The sequence below is a fragment of the Phascolarctos cinereus genome, unplaced genomic scaffold, assembly GCF_003287225.1.
Source record: "Phascolarctos cinereus isolate Bilbo 61053 unplaced genomic scaffold, phaCin_HiC Scaffold_2;HRSCAF=192, whole genome shotgun sequence".
NCBI lineage: Eukaryota > Metazoa > Chordata > Mammalia > Diprotodontia > Phascolarctidae > Phascolarctos > Phascolarctos cinereus.
This window is the reverse complement of record NW_027555625.1, coordinates 322,978,652-322,994,484: the sequence shown is the minus strand read 5'-3', so window position 1 is coordinate 322,994,484 and position 15,833 is coordinate 322,978,652. Positions and strand designations below refer to the sequence as shown.

At 41.2% G+C, this 15,833-nt stretch overlaps 1 protein-coding gene across 9 annotated transcripts in view; it reads left to right on the top strand.

The window, feature by feature from the left end:
* The window catches only part of PTPRT (protein tyrosine phosphatase receptor type T), a 1,323,147-nt gene that overhangs the window by 1,249,397 nt on the left and 57,917 nt on the right, over window positions 1–15,833 (top strand). For all 9 annotated transcript variants that reach the window (XM_020998700.2, XM_020998699.2, XM_020998698.2 and 6 more), the window contains 3 exons: window positions 4,912–4,948; window positions 13,271–13,368; window positions 14,202–14,318. In XM_020998700.2, coding sequence (XP_020854359.1) covers window positions 4,912–4,948; window positions 13,271–13,368; window positions 14,202–14,318 — 252 coding nt within the window. The remainder of the gene's footprint in view (window positions 1–4,911; window positions 4,949–13,270; window positions 13,369–14,201; window positions 14,319–15,833) is intronic.

Here is a 15,833-nt window from a genome sequence, read left to right as displayed (position 1 = left end):
TCTCCCAGGTGAAGTGGCAACGAACAAAGGCCTTGCTTGGGGTATGAGAAGAAAGACCCCATGGGAATTCTGGCTTGGGTCAACCTACCTTAATTTGGAAGTAGCTCATTCTTTCTTTCCCCTATCCCTGCTTAGGCCTGGGAGTCATTACATTTATTAGTCTAATTATTAATCATAAATATTGTTATTGATAATAACAATGATTAATAATAATGATGTCTTGAATTTTATAATAAGCACAATACCCAAAACATTTTTAAATACCTCCCATGTGCAGAGAACTGGACTAAGTGCTGGGAATGTTTCAAAGTTTAATTAAGACATGATCCTGTCCTCCTGGAGTTCATAGTTTAGTAAGGAGATAAGACATAAACCAAGATGAGTTACAGATTACATGCACAACAGTACACGCTACGTGCATCAGAGAGGTATAAACAAAGTGACGTGTGATTTCTGAATGGGAATGTCATTATAACCAGGAGATGTTAGAGAGGGCTTTCTGGAGGAGATGGGCTTTAAAAGATAGATAGGAGATCAACGGTAAAGAGGAAACCAGAAAACATTCTAGGCATAAAAATAACATAAACAAAGATAGCTTTGGGGAGGAGGAGGTAGAGAGATTAATCTATTCTGGATAGACTTGAGATTGTGGGGAAGGGGCAATGAAATAGAACTGGAAAGGCAGAGTACAGATAGGTTGTGGGGGACTTTGAATGTCCAGAAAAGGAGTTTTTATGTTATCCTACAAGTAAGAAGGAACCCTTGAAGATTTTTTTAGCAAAGGAATGTCATTATTAGATATATGTTTAAAAAGCAATTAGTCTTGGGGGCAACTATGGGGTACAATGGATAGAGCACAAGCCCTGGAGTCAGGAGGACCTGAGTTCAAATGTGGCCTCAGATACTTGACACTTACTGTGTGACCCTGGGCAAGTCACTTAACCCTGACTGCTTCACAAAAAAAAAACAAACAAACAAAAAAAAAAACCAAGTCTCTCAGTAGTATGAAAAATGGCCTATAAGGGAAACATTTTCCCATAGGGCTTTTGGGTTACAAAGCACTTTCAAATACGTTCTTATTTTGTTATCTGCGAAACGATGGGTAGGGATTATTATCCTCAATTTTCAAATGAAAAGACCAAGGCCTATAGGGAAGTGAAATGATTGGTCCAAGTTCACATATCCAATAAGTGGTAGGCTGTTAATTCAAACACAGGTCTTTGGAGCCCAGGGCTCTTTCCAGAATCTTATTCCTGTGTGGAGAGGCAGCATCTCCCCAAACAGCCGGCCAACTATCCATGATATAATCAGTGCATCCAAGAATGGGTCATTAATTCACCACAAAAGGAAAGAAATAATAAAGCTTCATTAAAATGAATCTATTTGGATAATTGGAATGGACATTACAAGGCATGCCTGTGTCTCAAGAGTCCATGGTTGCCGGCTGAAGCGTCTGTTCATTGGCTTTATTTCTATGCCTCTGAAAGCACTGGCTACTTGAATCTGTTATAAATGACTAGCTTAAAAATAAATATTGTATCTGGGTCCCAAATAAGTAACAGATGCATGAGTGTAGAGTGAGATAAATGTATTTTGGATACAAACCTATTTCACATTCCCCATAGTCATATGGGAGAAGGCCTATTACTGGTTTTCAGAGTATTTGTGTGCTATGTAGGTGGGATTTAAATGAATTAAAAGTTCTTTTCTGGCTAGAAGTTTTCTTATACCAAGTTAATAATCCATCTTTCTTTATTGGAAAAATATATATGTTTTTGTTGTCAAGGTGGGTAGGAGCTGTAAGCAGAAAAGAAAGCTAAAACACTCTTGTGGGACTGCAAATTGGGCCAATCATTCTGGAAAGCAATTTGGAATCATGCCCAAAAAAAGTGACTAAAATTGTCCCTACCCATTGATGTGGAGGTCCCACTGCTAAGTTTATATCCCAAGAGAGAGAGAGAGAGAGAGAGAGAGAGAGAGAGAGAGAGAGAGAGAGAGAGAGAGAGAGAGAGAGCGAGTGCAATGTCCTATGTGTGTTAAAATGTTCATAGCACCTTTTTTTTTTTTGTAACAAGACCTACAAACTGCGTATGTGCCTATCAGTTGGACAAAGTCAATCAAATTATGGTACATGAATGTGACAGAATATTTGCTCTTTGTTATTGTTTAGTCATTTTTCAATCATGTGCAACTCTTTATGACCCCATTTGGAGTTTTCTTGGCAAAGACACTGGAATGGTTTGCCATTCCACGCTCATGCTTCCAACTCCAGCTTATTTCAGAGATGAATAACTGAAGCAAATGAGGTTAAGCAACTTGCCCAGGGTCACACAACTAGTAAGTGTCTGAAGTCAAATCTGAACTCAGGAAATGGAGTCATCCTGACTCCAGGCCTAGAACTCTACCCACTGCACCACAACTGCCTGATAGAATATCACTGCACCATAAGATATGGCAAATAGGAAGAATTCAGATGAACATAAGAACACTTAAATGAACTGACGCAGGGTGAATTAAATAGAACCTAGAAAACAATATATGTAATGACTACAACAATGTAAATAGAAAGAATAATGTAACAAAACTAAATACTTAATAATTATAATGACAAAGTTTGGCCCTGAGTGAATATGGGTAGAGAAAATAAACTCCCTTCCTGTCATCACAAAATTGAAATCCTATAGGTGGGAAATATGCCATATGCTATCATACATAGTAAATTATTTGCTTTTATTGAACTTTTTTTTTCCCTTTTAAGTCATTGTTCCAAGGGAAGGCAAAATAGAAAGGGGAGAGGGAAGGTCCAGTGTTTGGAAATGAATGTGATGTAAAACCAAAGGCATAAATTTTTGAAATAATCTTACTCTAGTATTTTATTTTCCTAATTACATATAAAGACAATTTTTGGCCTTCATTTTTCTTTAATTTTGAATTCCAAATTTTCACCTTCCCTCTCTCACCTCCCCCTTCCCTAATATGGTAAACAGTTTGGTATAGGTTATATATATATGTATGCATATCATGTAAAACATATTTCTATATTAGTTGCATTGTGAAAGAAGAAACAGACCAAAAGAAAAAAAAAACACAAAAGTGAAAAATAGTATGCTTCAATCTGCATTTAGACTCCACCAATTCTTTCTGTGGATGTAAATAGCATTTTCCATCATGAGTCCTTTGGAACTTGCTAAGAATAGCTAAGTCATTCACAATTAATCATTGTACAATCTTGCTGTTACTCTATACAATGTTCTCCTGGTTCTGCTCACTTCACTTTGTATCAGTTCATGTCTTTCCAGGTTGAAATAAATTTGGAGGGGGGTGGGGGAAGAACATAAGATACTGGAAGTAAGGACATACTATAAAATCCTCTTTTGATTCACTAGCTCAAAATTTAGTCAAACTCTTCCCCCCCATCTTAATAAGAATAATTTTAATTTCCATAGCATTTATAACAGTTTTCAGTGCACTTTTCCCACAATCATGCTGCAAAATGGATAGTGTGTATATATATATTATCCCCATTTTACAGACCAAAGAATCACAGAAATTCATATCTAGAAGGAATCTCAGAGGTTTTCTAGTCCAAATTGTACCTTACCAATAATTTCTTCTACATTTCCAACAACTCCCACATATTTTATACATGAATTATTGTTTGGGCATATGTCCACCATTTAGTACTTGTGAAATTGATTACTTGAACCCAAATATAGAACTTTGCATTTATTCCTGTTATATCTTATTTGACAACCCATTATTTTAACTGGTTGAAGCCCTTTTGTATCCTGACTCTTTCATCCTTCATGTTAATTATTCCTTCTAGCTTCATGCAATTTGAAAATTTGAATGACATCTAAGCTTTTATCTAAGTCATTAGCAATAGTGTTGAAAAGCCAAGGGCCAAAGATAGGTCTCTGAAACACTCTTTTAGACTCCTCTCTCCAAGTGGACGTTGACTCATTAATAACTATTTTAATACTCTACTTCTAGACATCTCTTTCTCCTCCACAAAGCCTAGTACAGGCTGGCCATATAGTAGGTGCTCTATAAATACTTGGGGATTGTGACTTAATATAAAGAATAATGGACTCTTGGATTAAATATCTCCTCTGAAAATAGTGCATGACCCAAGACAAGTTGTTTAACCTCTGTGCTGCAGAGAGGTATGTTTTAGCTCAATCTAAGGGGGAAAGAGGCAGATAGGTGGCACAGAAGTAAAGCACTGTGCCTGCAGTCAGGAAGACCCGAGTTCAAATCCTGCCTTGGATACTAGCTGTGTGACTCTGGGCAAGTTTCTCAACCCTGTTTGCCCCTATTTCTTCATTTATAAAATTACCTGGAGAAGGAAATGGCAAACCACTCTAGTAGCTATGCCAAGAAAACCTCAAATGAGATCATAAAGCATTGGACATGACTGTAAATGACTAAAAATCCTAGTAATTAGCTGTGTCCAAAAATGGAATGTGCTGCTTCAGGAGATTGTAGCTTCTATATGACCGTGTGTCAGGAATGTTGGAGAAGGGTTCACTACTCTGGTAAGATGACCTCTGCCATCCTCTCTAGCTTTGAAATATGGGATTCTTGCTAGCCCTCAATTTCCTCCTTTGTAAAATGAAGTTAATACCCACCCTACCAGCCTTCTTGTCATGAGAAAAAGGCTTTGTAAAGCACTAAATAAATTAATATTATTATTGATTCAATGACCTGTGTGCAGCAGCCAGTGTTTTCTCTATTTCCTTTCTGAGTAGCTTAGTCTAGGCAGCAATGTACATGTGCTTCTAAAGCTGTCTGCGCCAGCAGCCACACCTGGAAGGAGCAGTTGGACTGATATTCAAAGCCACAGAATGTACTGTTCCCTCCAACTCTGGATGATATCCATTGACTATTTCTCCTTCTTCTCTTATTTAGGGATACCACCGACCTCGTCATTACATTGCCACTCAAGGTAAGTGCATTCCTTCCTCACCTTCTTTTGGTGACCAAAAGGTCTGTGAGAGCAGAGCTCCATCTGAATGACTGTAGGAGAAGAGGGAGATGAGGGATCACAAATTCTTATCTACCCATTCCGCCTAGTCAAGAGTCTTTCTATCACTCAGGAAAGGTCTCATGTGGAAGGTAGCACTTGAACTGGGCTTTAAAGAGAGCCAAGAACTTGGAAAGGTGTAAGTGAAGAGGGAGTACATTCCAAGCGTGGGGGTACCCTAGGCAAAGCAACTGTATATGGAGCACCATGTGAGGGGAGCAACATATAGGTTCGTTTGTTTGCCCTATAGGGTGCATGAAAGGCAGTAATGTATAATAAACTTGCTGGAACCACACTGTGAAGGAATTTAAATACAAACAGAAAACTTTCTATTTTGCCCCAGAGGTCCTGGGAATTTTTGAGCAGAGGAGAGTATAGCCAGACCTGATCTTTAGCAGGTCACTGTGGCAGTTGTGTAAAGGATGGCTTAGACAGGAGACTGAAGGTAGGAAAGTCAATTAGGAGGCTACTACAACAATTCAGGGGAGAAGCGATGAGGGCCTGAATAAGGGTGGTGGCCGTGTGAGCAGGCAGGAGAAGACAGTTGCTAGAGAGATTGTGGAAGTCGAATTTATAAGACTCAGAAGTTTATCAGATACTGGGGATGAAAGTGAATGAGTGGTCAAGGTTGACACTGAGGTTGTGAATCTGTATGCCTTAAAAGCATAGTAGCACCTTCAATAGAAATGGGGAAGTTAGGAAGTACTGAAGGTTTTAGAAGAAAGATAATCAATTCTCTTTTATACATGTGGAGTGAAAGATGCCTATGGGACCATACCTTTGGAAATGGCCCAAAACCAATTGGTAATGTGGGAGTAGAGCTCAAGAGAGAGACTAAAGCTGCATATAGAGATCTGGGAGTCACTCATATAGAGGTTATTGGGATGGGGAATGATCAAGGCCCTATCACACCAGTCTAGAGGGTATTTAGTCCACCCTACTGTTCAGACACACAAGTGGTTTGGTGTAATGGAGAAGTCAGTGAACAAGGCATCAGAAGCCCTGCCACTCTTTTACTTACTAATTGCATGACCATGGGAGAGTACTTTTACTCTCTAGGCTATAGTTCCAAAACTCTAAAATGAAAAGTTTAGATGAGATGATCTCTAAGATACCCTAGTCCCAACCTTCTGTGATCTACAGGGAAGGTTGTTGCAGAAATGCTCTCAACTGCAAGCACAGTAAATAGGGAATATCTCTCCCTATGTGTTTTATCTTTATCTTATGCAACGCTTACATTAAGACTTATACATGACTTGGTTCATGATGGGATGCAGAACCTCACCACCATTCAGTGGTTATCAACTTTTGGAATGTGCAGGAATTATGTCAACTGTAAAAGTGGGAGAGGGTGGGGAGATCACTAGGAACTGACTTTGTGGCAGAGATTGGACAACAGTATCCCCAAACACCATTAACTCAATATCACCTTTGTAGCTCATTGTGGTGATGAGGAATGGGAAGCTGATGGGAAGTCTGACAGAAGTATTTCAGATAAAGGATGAGGGATAAAGAATGGTGTTGAATGTGAAGAGTGTTCATAAAAAAAGGATAATTATTGTTGATACGCCACACCTGTGCCTCTAGGCTTAGCATGCTTTGAAGCCCAGATTGTGGCATCCAAGCTAAGAATGAGCTTAATAGCCAGCAGTAAAATACCATGGAAACATGCCTAAACTATTGCAGTAGCCTGGTTCTTCAGTCGAAGGAATTGAGTCCAAAATCTGACTCTGCCATTTAGTACTACTTGCATGACCTTGGCCAAATCATTTAACTTGTTCTTGCCCCAGTTTCCTCATCTATAAAATGAAGCAGTTGGGCTGGATACCCCTTAAGATCCCTTCTTGTTCTGAAACTGATTCAAGTTCTCTAAATTAGTTTGATTCTTTCTGAACTACAAGCTCAGTACAAAGAACCTAAAACATGGGCAATTTAAGAGTGTGAAATAGAAATTGGCACCGAAAAGAATAAAAAAGCCCAAAAAACCCTGAAAGTCATGAGCACAAGTGAAAGAGTGATATACTGAAATAGGCCATGGGTTAGGAAGCCACAAGTCCTGGTTCCTCTCTAACCTCTGCCACAAACTAGTATTGCCTCTCTGGACTTCATTCAATTCCCTCCTCTTTAAAAATGAAGAGATTTGCCTAGATCAGAGGTCTTTGAAGTAGAAGTTGCACATCCCATCCTCCACTCTGGCCTGACTCCAGGGATTGTGTGGTCAACCAATCAGAATGATGGGAAGCCTGTAATGACCAATCAAGGGACTTGTCTCCAACATCACCATATCTACCTCATCTTCCAATACTCCATCACCCAGCTCACTTTCTCAGATATACAAATTGCCAATCCCCCCTGCTTTTCAGTATGATGTAGGCTTCTTAGGTCAGTTATAATTGAATCTCTACCAATACCCTCACAGCAGCTGTAACAGAATCAATTGGAAAAGTCTTCCCCCTATTCCTTTTACTTTTGTCAGAATCAATCAACAAGCATTTCCTCAGTGCCTATTATGGGCCAGGCTCAGTGCTAACCACTAGGGACTCAAAGGAAAGAAAAAAACAGCAGTCTGTACTCTCAGGGAACTCACAGTCTAATGGGAGAGACAATATGCAAACAAGATAAATACAGGATACATTGGAGGTAATCAACAGAGGGAAGGCATGAGCATTAAGGGAGATTGAGAAAGGCTTTGTAGGAAGTGGAATTTTAGCTAGGACTTGAAGGAAGCCAAGGAGGCCAGAAGATGGAGATGAGGAGGAAAAGAATTCCAAGCATGGACAACAGCCTGTGAAAATGCACAGAATCAAAAAATGGAGTGTCTTGTTTGAGAAACAGGAAAGAAGCAAGTGACGTTGGATGGCAGAGTATGTGGGAAAGAATGCAAGATGTAAGAATACTAGGAAGTTATATGTGACTAGGTAATGAAGATCATTGAATGCCAAGCAGTATCAAAATATCTGATCCTGGAGGAAGTAGGAAGCCACTGGAGTTTATCAGCTGGGGGGTGGAAAGGGGATATGGTCAGGCTTGAGCTTTAGGAAGATCAATTAGTCAAGTAGAGGATGGACTGGAATAAGGAGAGACTTGAGATAGGAAGGCAAAACTTCAGGCTATTGAAATAGTTCAGGCAATAGATGATGGGGGTCTGGCCCATGGTGGCAGCAGAATCCTAAGAGAGGAGAAAATCTATATCAGAGATGTTACAGAGGTAGAATTAACAGATTGGATATGGAGGATGAGAGAGAATAAGAAATTGAGAATGACACTAGGGCAGAGGTTAGAACCAAGATCATGGAGAAAAGGTAGTAAGTTGCCTGAGCTCTCCCCAATTTCCTTTGAACTAACTTTAAATCACACCTCAAAATGAATTCTAGAGTGGCAAACCCCACCAAAGGACAAGATGAAACAATTTTCCAGCCCAAGATAACTTGGTGGGACTGCAGGAAAGGTCTGACTCACTTAGGTGATAGGAGAGCACAGCCCAGCACAGGATGTCTCCAGACAAGCCAGCAGGACTCTCTTAGCCACAGCACAGATCAGCAGCCAAGGCCCCTCAGTCCTGGCTCAATAGGCCAGGCACAGCAGGCCAGCTGGGAGGCCTCCAACCCCAAAGCAGCAAGCAGGCTAGTGATCAGGCCTGGCAGGCCCAGAAGCCTCAGAACAACTGGCTAGACTGGGCTGGGTGAAACCAGTGTATCAGGTGAGCCGCCAGCCCTGGAAGGTCCAGTGTAGAAAGTTAGTGACCAGCTCCCTGGTCCCTGGCACAAGGAGCTTGGGAGAGTACCCCCTGTGCCCCAGGAACAGAGCTCAACTTTAAAGCTTCAAAAGTCATGGAATAGGCTGGAAAATGAGCCAAAAGAAGTCCTGGCCATAGAAAGCTACTATGGCAAGAGGGAAGGCCAAAACACAAACTCAGAAGAGGACAACAATGTCAAACTGCCTGCACAGGAAGCCTCAAAGAGAGATGTGAATTGGTCTCAGGCCCAAAAAGTCCTTATGGAAGAGCTCAAAAATGATTTAAAAAATCAAATAAGAGAGGTAGAAGAAAAAATGGGAAAAGAAATGAGAGTTATGCAAGAGAATCATGAAAAAAGAGTCAACAGCTTGGAAAAAGAAAACAACTCCTTGAAAAGTAGAATTGGACAAATGGAAAAGAAGATACAAAAATCCACTGAAGAAAATGATTCCTTAAAAATTAGAATCGGACAAGTAGAAGCTCATAACTCTGTGAGACATCAAGAATCAACCAAACAAAATCAAAAGAATGAAAAAAATATGAGAAAATGTAAAATACTTCATTGGAAAAACAACTGACCTGGAAAATAGATCCAAGAGAGATAATTTAAGAATTATTGGATTTACCTGAAAGTCATGACCAAAAAAAGAGCCTGGACAACATCTTTCAATAAATTATCAAGGAAAATTGCCCTGATATTCTAGACCAGAGGGTAAAATACAAATTAAAAGAATCTATCAATCATCTCCTGAAAGAGATCCCGAAAGGAAAACTCCCAGGAATATTATAGCCAAATTCCGGAACTCGCAGATCAAGGAGAAAATATTACAAGCAGTCAGAAAGAAACAGTTCAAATATCAAGGAGTCATAGTTAGGATTACACAGGATTTAGCAGCTTCTACATTAAAGGATCGACATGTGGAATATGAGAATGACACCTAGGATGTGATTTTGGGTCACTGGAAGAATAGTAATGCCCTCAACAGTGTCAAAATATTTTGAAGATACCCTGTTTCCCAGGGCTAAGGCCCAGCAAGCAGGCTGTGTCCTGACCTTGGCATAACAATAATTCTTTGTGCTCATGATGATACCACTCTTTGGCAAAGTGTATTGCTTGGACCAGCACCAGGTGTTTACTGAGGGATTTAATGTCCCTGTTTCCAAAGGGCTATCCATCATATATTCACAATCCCTGTTTCTTGTCACTGACAGGTACTGCATTCCTGTTCCAGTCCCAGAACTCTGGTTCTGTGCCCACAGTGTGGGGCACGACCTCCAATACTTGAGATAATGACTTCCCACGGAACTCAAAAACACCTGTATTGTCCCAAGAAATGCTAACCATGAGAACTATCTCAAGCTCTAAGAATGATTGTGTTGTGGGGGTTTGGGGCCAACCCCTTTCATGCATATAAGTGGCCCCAGCCTTAGCAGCCTTAAGCCCTCCTTCTTAGGGGGCAGGGTTTCCCAATGCATACATCATTTTTCTCACTCTAAAATTAATTAAACTTTTGTTTTGTTTGCTGACTCCTGTCTCTAGCCTGCTCTATTTGCTTGGCTCTGGCCACCCACAGGTTAGAGGCTGGTTCCAGTCTGGTTGATAACAGTAATATGAAAATTGTATTCTCTCTCTCCCAAACCTACCTCTTTCCCAAACTTGCCTGTTATTATGGAGGACACCACCATTGTTCCAATAACCCAGCTCCACAACCTTGGTATCATCTTCAACTCCTCCCTGTCCCTCACCCCAGGTGTTCATTCTATTGCGCAAATTCATTTCTACATCCAGATATCTCTCCCCTGTCCCCTCCTCTTCACTCACCCAGCCCCTACACCCTGGTTCAGGTTTCATGCCCTCTCATCTGGACTATCTCAATGGCCTCCTGATGGCTTCTTGCTCCTTTCCTCTCCAATCCACTCCACACAGCTACCAAAGTGATTTTTTTTAGGCAATTGGGGTTAAGTGACTTGCCCAGGGTCACACAGCTAGTAAGTGTCAAGTGTTTGGTCTGAGGCTGGATTTGAACTCAGGTCCTCATGACTTCCAGTGCTCTTTCCACTGCTACCACCTAGCTGCCCCTAAAAGTGATTTTTCTAAAGCATAGACCTGACCATGTCAATCCGATACTCAGCAAACTCCAGTGGCTCCTCATTGCCTCTGGAGTCAATTATTATTTCATCTTTATGCCATACCTTTTTTGAATTTTATTTTTGAATAAATTTTATGATGCATATAAGTATAGTAGTTCATATATATAACTTTATTTTTTATTTTTTAATTTAATATTTTACTTTTCCCCCCATTACATATAAAAATAATGTTTAACATTTGTTTTTTAAAATTGTTGAGTTCCAAATTCTCCATTTCCCTTCCTCCCCAGCCCGCATGGAGAAGGCAAGCAATTTGATATAGGTTATAGTATGTATATAACTTTGTACATGTGCTGGAGGTGATAAAAATGTTTTGTTGATCAAAAAAGTTTGGAGACTACTGCTCCAGCTGATCTCTAAGGTCCCTTTGACATCCATCTTTCCACAAGTCTATGATTCTCTGATGGTCAAGGAGTAACCAAGGTCAACATAGCAACAAAGCAACATTGCAAGCCCCAGAGAACATTCTAGAGAGCTCTTGGGGGGATCAGGTTCAAAACCAAATACTCTGACAGGAGGCAGGGGCTGCTTCATCATTTCTTAGTCAATTGTTTCATCGACTGCTTCGCACATGAGCACAAAAGGACCGAGATCTGCGACTGTCATCCTCGTCACAGTTGTCAAGACAGCTGTGCATGTCAGAGCTGACAGATTCCCCTGGGTAAAGCGCCATCCCTGAGGTGGCCCAAAATTTTGGAGCAAATCATGCTGTGCTTTTTTCCTCCTGCCCCTAAAGGCACACAGACACCTCCTGTCTAGGTAAGTCAGAAGATGCATGACGTATTTGCACCAAGCCTATGTAAAGTAGAATGAGTCAGGAAACCCGGGAAGAGTTAGCAGATTTGTGGAGCACAGTAAGGGGACCAGAGTTTGGATCCAGCTGCTATTAACTTATTCCCTTTTTAGAATAAAGGTCATAGACCTAGATCTGGAAGGGACCTCTGGAACAGTCCATCAAGTGCAACGCCCCCTCATTTTACAAATGAGGAAACTGAGACCCAGAAGGGGTAGGTGACTTGCCTACTGCAAGGTAGAAAGCATCATAGGTAGGGCTGGAAGCAAGATCCTCTGACTCTAGTGCCAGTACCCTTCCAACTCCAAACTGTGATATCTTGGCTCTACCACCTCCTACCCATGTGATCTTGGCACTCCAGCGACTTCGACTTTTTGAGAACAACAACCCTGCACAGCCAACCTCATAAAGCTCTTTTTGAAACAAGAAAGGGCTTTGTCAGTGTGAGCTATGAGATCAGCTTACAGTGAATGTCAAAGTTGCCTTGACAAAGGCTAAGGAATTTTTAGAAAAGGACAGCCTAAGGTAGGCACATAATAATGATAATAGCTGACATTTTTTCATGGCACTTAAATGTTTACAAAGCCTTTTCCATACATTATCTCCTTTGATCACCATAGCAACACTGTGAGGGAGGTATTATTTATAGAACCACTTAATAAATGGGGAAACTGAGGTTTCAAGAGGTTAAGTGACTTGCTCAAGGCCAAAAAGTGTCTAAGGTGGAATTCAAAACCAGTCCTTCTTGAGTGTAAATCATGTATGGTCTATTTGTATGTATTAAAACCTCAGATCCTCTTTTTTAGCTTCAGTGACCCAAAACTATTTTCTTCCTCATCCAATGTCTTCCTCAGTCACTGCTCAAGAGGGGATGGAAATGTTGAAGTAGCTCGGTATTGTAGCAGATAGACTGCTGGATTTAATCAGGAAGACGAATTTGAATCTTATCTCAGACACTTACTAACTCTGTGACCTCGGACAAATCTCTTGACCTCTCTGTACCTTATTTTCCTCATCTGGAAGATAAGGAGATTGGATTAAATGGTCTAGAAGATTCCTTCCAGCTCAAAATAGATGACTTTATGGTCTGTGTAAAGGCCGTTTTCCTGCCCCACCTTGACCCCCACACCTCAGAATGTAAGCTTCTTGAAGGCTGGGACTATTTTTGATGTGTCTTTGTAACTCCAGTGCCTAGGACAGTGTTTGGTACATATTGACAGATGTTCACTGAATGAATAAAAAGACAATTTGCTGTACTATAGGGATAACTCCAACTGTAACTTTGGAACTGGATGCCTCAACCTCTCCTATAATGGATATACAAAATGAGAATTGAATCTTCAGTGACTTTCTCAGACTGTCCTTGCAACTTTTCAGCCAAGCCCAGTCAGGCGTCAACCCTCCTACTTGGGCAAACAGACCCTGAGCTCCATTATTGTCTTTGTTTGCCAGGCTCTTCCTTGGTCTTCTGTCCTCCCTTAAGGCACTGTGAACAAGGGTCCAACTGCTGCCTTGTACCTGGAGGTTCTGAAGCATTAATGTTTTTTCTTTTCTTCCTTGGTAGGTCCAATGCAGGAAACTGTCAAGGACTTTTGGAGGATGATTTGGCAGGAGAATTCAGCCAGTGTCGTGATGGTGACAAATCTCGTGGAAGTGGGAAGGGTAAACTGTTCAGATAATGATTTCTCCAGTAGCCACAAAAAGCTGAGGCAAAATAAAACTCCATTCTTGGTCTCCGTCTTCTTCATGAAAAGTTAGCTGCTCTTAGAAGGATGTTACAAAAAGTGGGTCCTATAGAAAATATACCTACATAAGAAGTGAAGCACTCTCCCCATACCACTGGGGCCCAAAACCCCACCTTTTGGGGTCTGAGATTCTTTCTCCTCCCAGACCCTGATGTCTGCCTCTAGCTCATCCCTCCAGGCCTTTGCCGTCTTCACCCCATCATTTTACCTTCCTATCCTCATAACCATTTACCTCCACTTTCCACTCTTAATTTTTTTAGCACTGCTATGATAGCACTTACCTTGTTTAAACTGACTGAAGTTTCACACTGCTCCATTGCCTCTAGGCAGTAGAGTTAACTTAGCCACGCCCAGCATGGTGGCAGCTCAACTAAGGCACTGACATTGACATCCTCCTGTATTTGAATGGATCCATTATCTCATTATCCTCCCAACGTGTTGAAGGCCTTCTTCTGGCTCTTTTACTCTGACCTGGGTGCTCATGAAGCCCTCAGGCTGTCTGTGTGTTGCCCTTCATTCTCTGCCTCCTTTTTCAGCCTTTCTTGTCTTTGAATCTATGTTACACCATTTCTGACATGCATAGCATGGCAGCCACCCACTGACCTGGGTCAGCTAGGTACATTTAGCTTGAAATCCCTATTAAGTCCCACTTGTGTTTATCAAAAATGAAAGCTCATGGTGAGGTTGGTTCTCATTTCCACAAGCTGAGTTCTACCTTCCTACTTTCTATTCTCTCTCCTTTTGCTGCAGGTGAAGTGTGTTAGGTATTGGCCAGATGACACAGAAGTTTATGGAGATATTAAAGTCACATTAATTGAAACAGAGCCACTGGCTGAGTATGTCATACGCACATTTACTGTTCAAAAGGTAAGCTTATATCCTTTGGATGTTAATCATGAAGCTTCATTTGGGAAATGAGGGAACTTGCCAAATTACATAAGATAGGAACAGGGAGAAATGTGTGATTTTTAGCTATGGAAACAAGCTACTTTTTCCCACCTCCCCATCTATTTCTTTTTACTCCTCTATATGCATCTGAGGAAGACCAGTTTGCTAAATATGTGTATATTTCACTGTTTGTATATGTGTAGTTGTGTTGACATAGTTCCATGTAACTTCATTTTATCTTTGCACTGAACTTCATCTATACCGACTGACTTCGGCATTTGGACTTGGAAATTTATCTTGCCTGAGTTAAGGGAAAGGGCCATTATGAACTGTGAAGAAGACAATGGTGATTGGGGGACAGGTGGTCTCTCTCCTAAGAAAGGAGAGCATTTCAGATAGAGAGAAAGACAGGGGCAGGATCAAAGAGGAGGGAATGGAAAGATGGATGAAAGAATGAATGAAAAAAACATTTCTTAAGTGCTTCTTATGTGCTGAGCGAGCACTGTGCTAGTGGGTGGGAACACACAAGCAAGGCAACCCCTGCCCTCCAGTAGCTAACATTCCAATGGAGGAAATAATGCATATCCTTGTAGTTTCCAGGAGGGAGTTTTTATTTCTGAGAATCAGAGAAATGGTGAGTGGAACAATAGGGTAGGTGTCCTTATATGTTATCCAGAAATAATAGTAGTAGTAATTTGATTACTGTTCTCAGAGTAAGAAATAGAATTGGGAGAATTCTCCTATAGGAGAGCAGATGGCAAGATGTCTGGTGTGGATAGATGGAAAGCATGGTCTATGCCTGGCTAGCTATACTGAGCTTAAGTTTTCACTTACTTACTCACCAGTCAGAACAGCTCAGCACCAGAGTGCAAAGTTCCAAAGCTGAGTGGAGGGGGCAGCTAGATGGAGCACCAGCCCTGGATTCAGGATGATCTGAGTTCAAATGCGGCCTCAGACACATAACACTTACTAGCTGTGTGACCCTGGGCAAGTCACTTAACCCCATTGCCTAGCCAAAAAAACAAAAAACAAAAAACAAACAAACCAAAGCTGAGTGTATTAGCTCCAATAGGGAGCTGCAGGCAGGGGAATGATTCCTGAAAGTCATTGCCTAGAGCTGTTGTGCGTAAACTGCTTTCCCTGGGAGGAGATGCGGGAGAGGGTGATGGAGTGAAGTGTGAGGACACATGGCAGGATCACTGAATAGCAAGTTGTCTGGGAGTACTAACCACCAACTGCTGAAGAGACTGCAAGGTCAACATCAGTCACGCATGACATGATAGCAAAAAATTATTACCTTAGTGGGGGCAGCTAGTTGGTATAGTAAATAGAGCCCTGGGCCTGAAGTCAGGAAGACCTGAGTTCAAATCTGGCCTCAGACACTTCCTAGCTGTGTGACCCTGAGCAAGTCACTTAACCCTGTTTGCCCCAGTTTCCTCATCTGTAAAATGAGCTGGAGAAGGAAATGGCAAATGACTGCAGTATCTCTGCAAA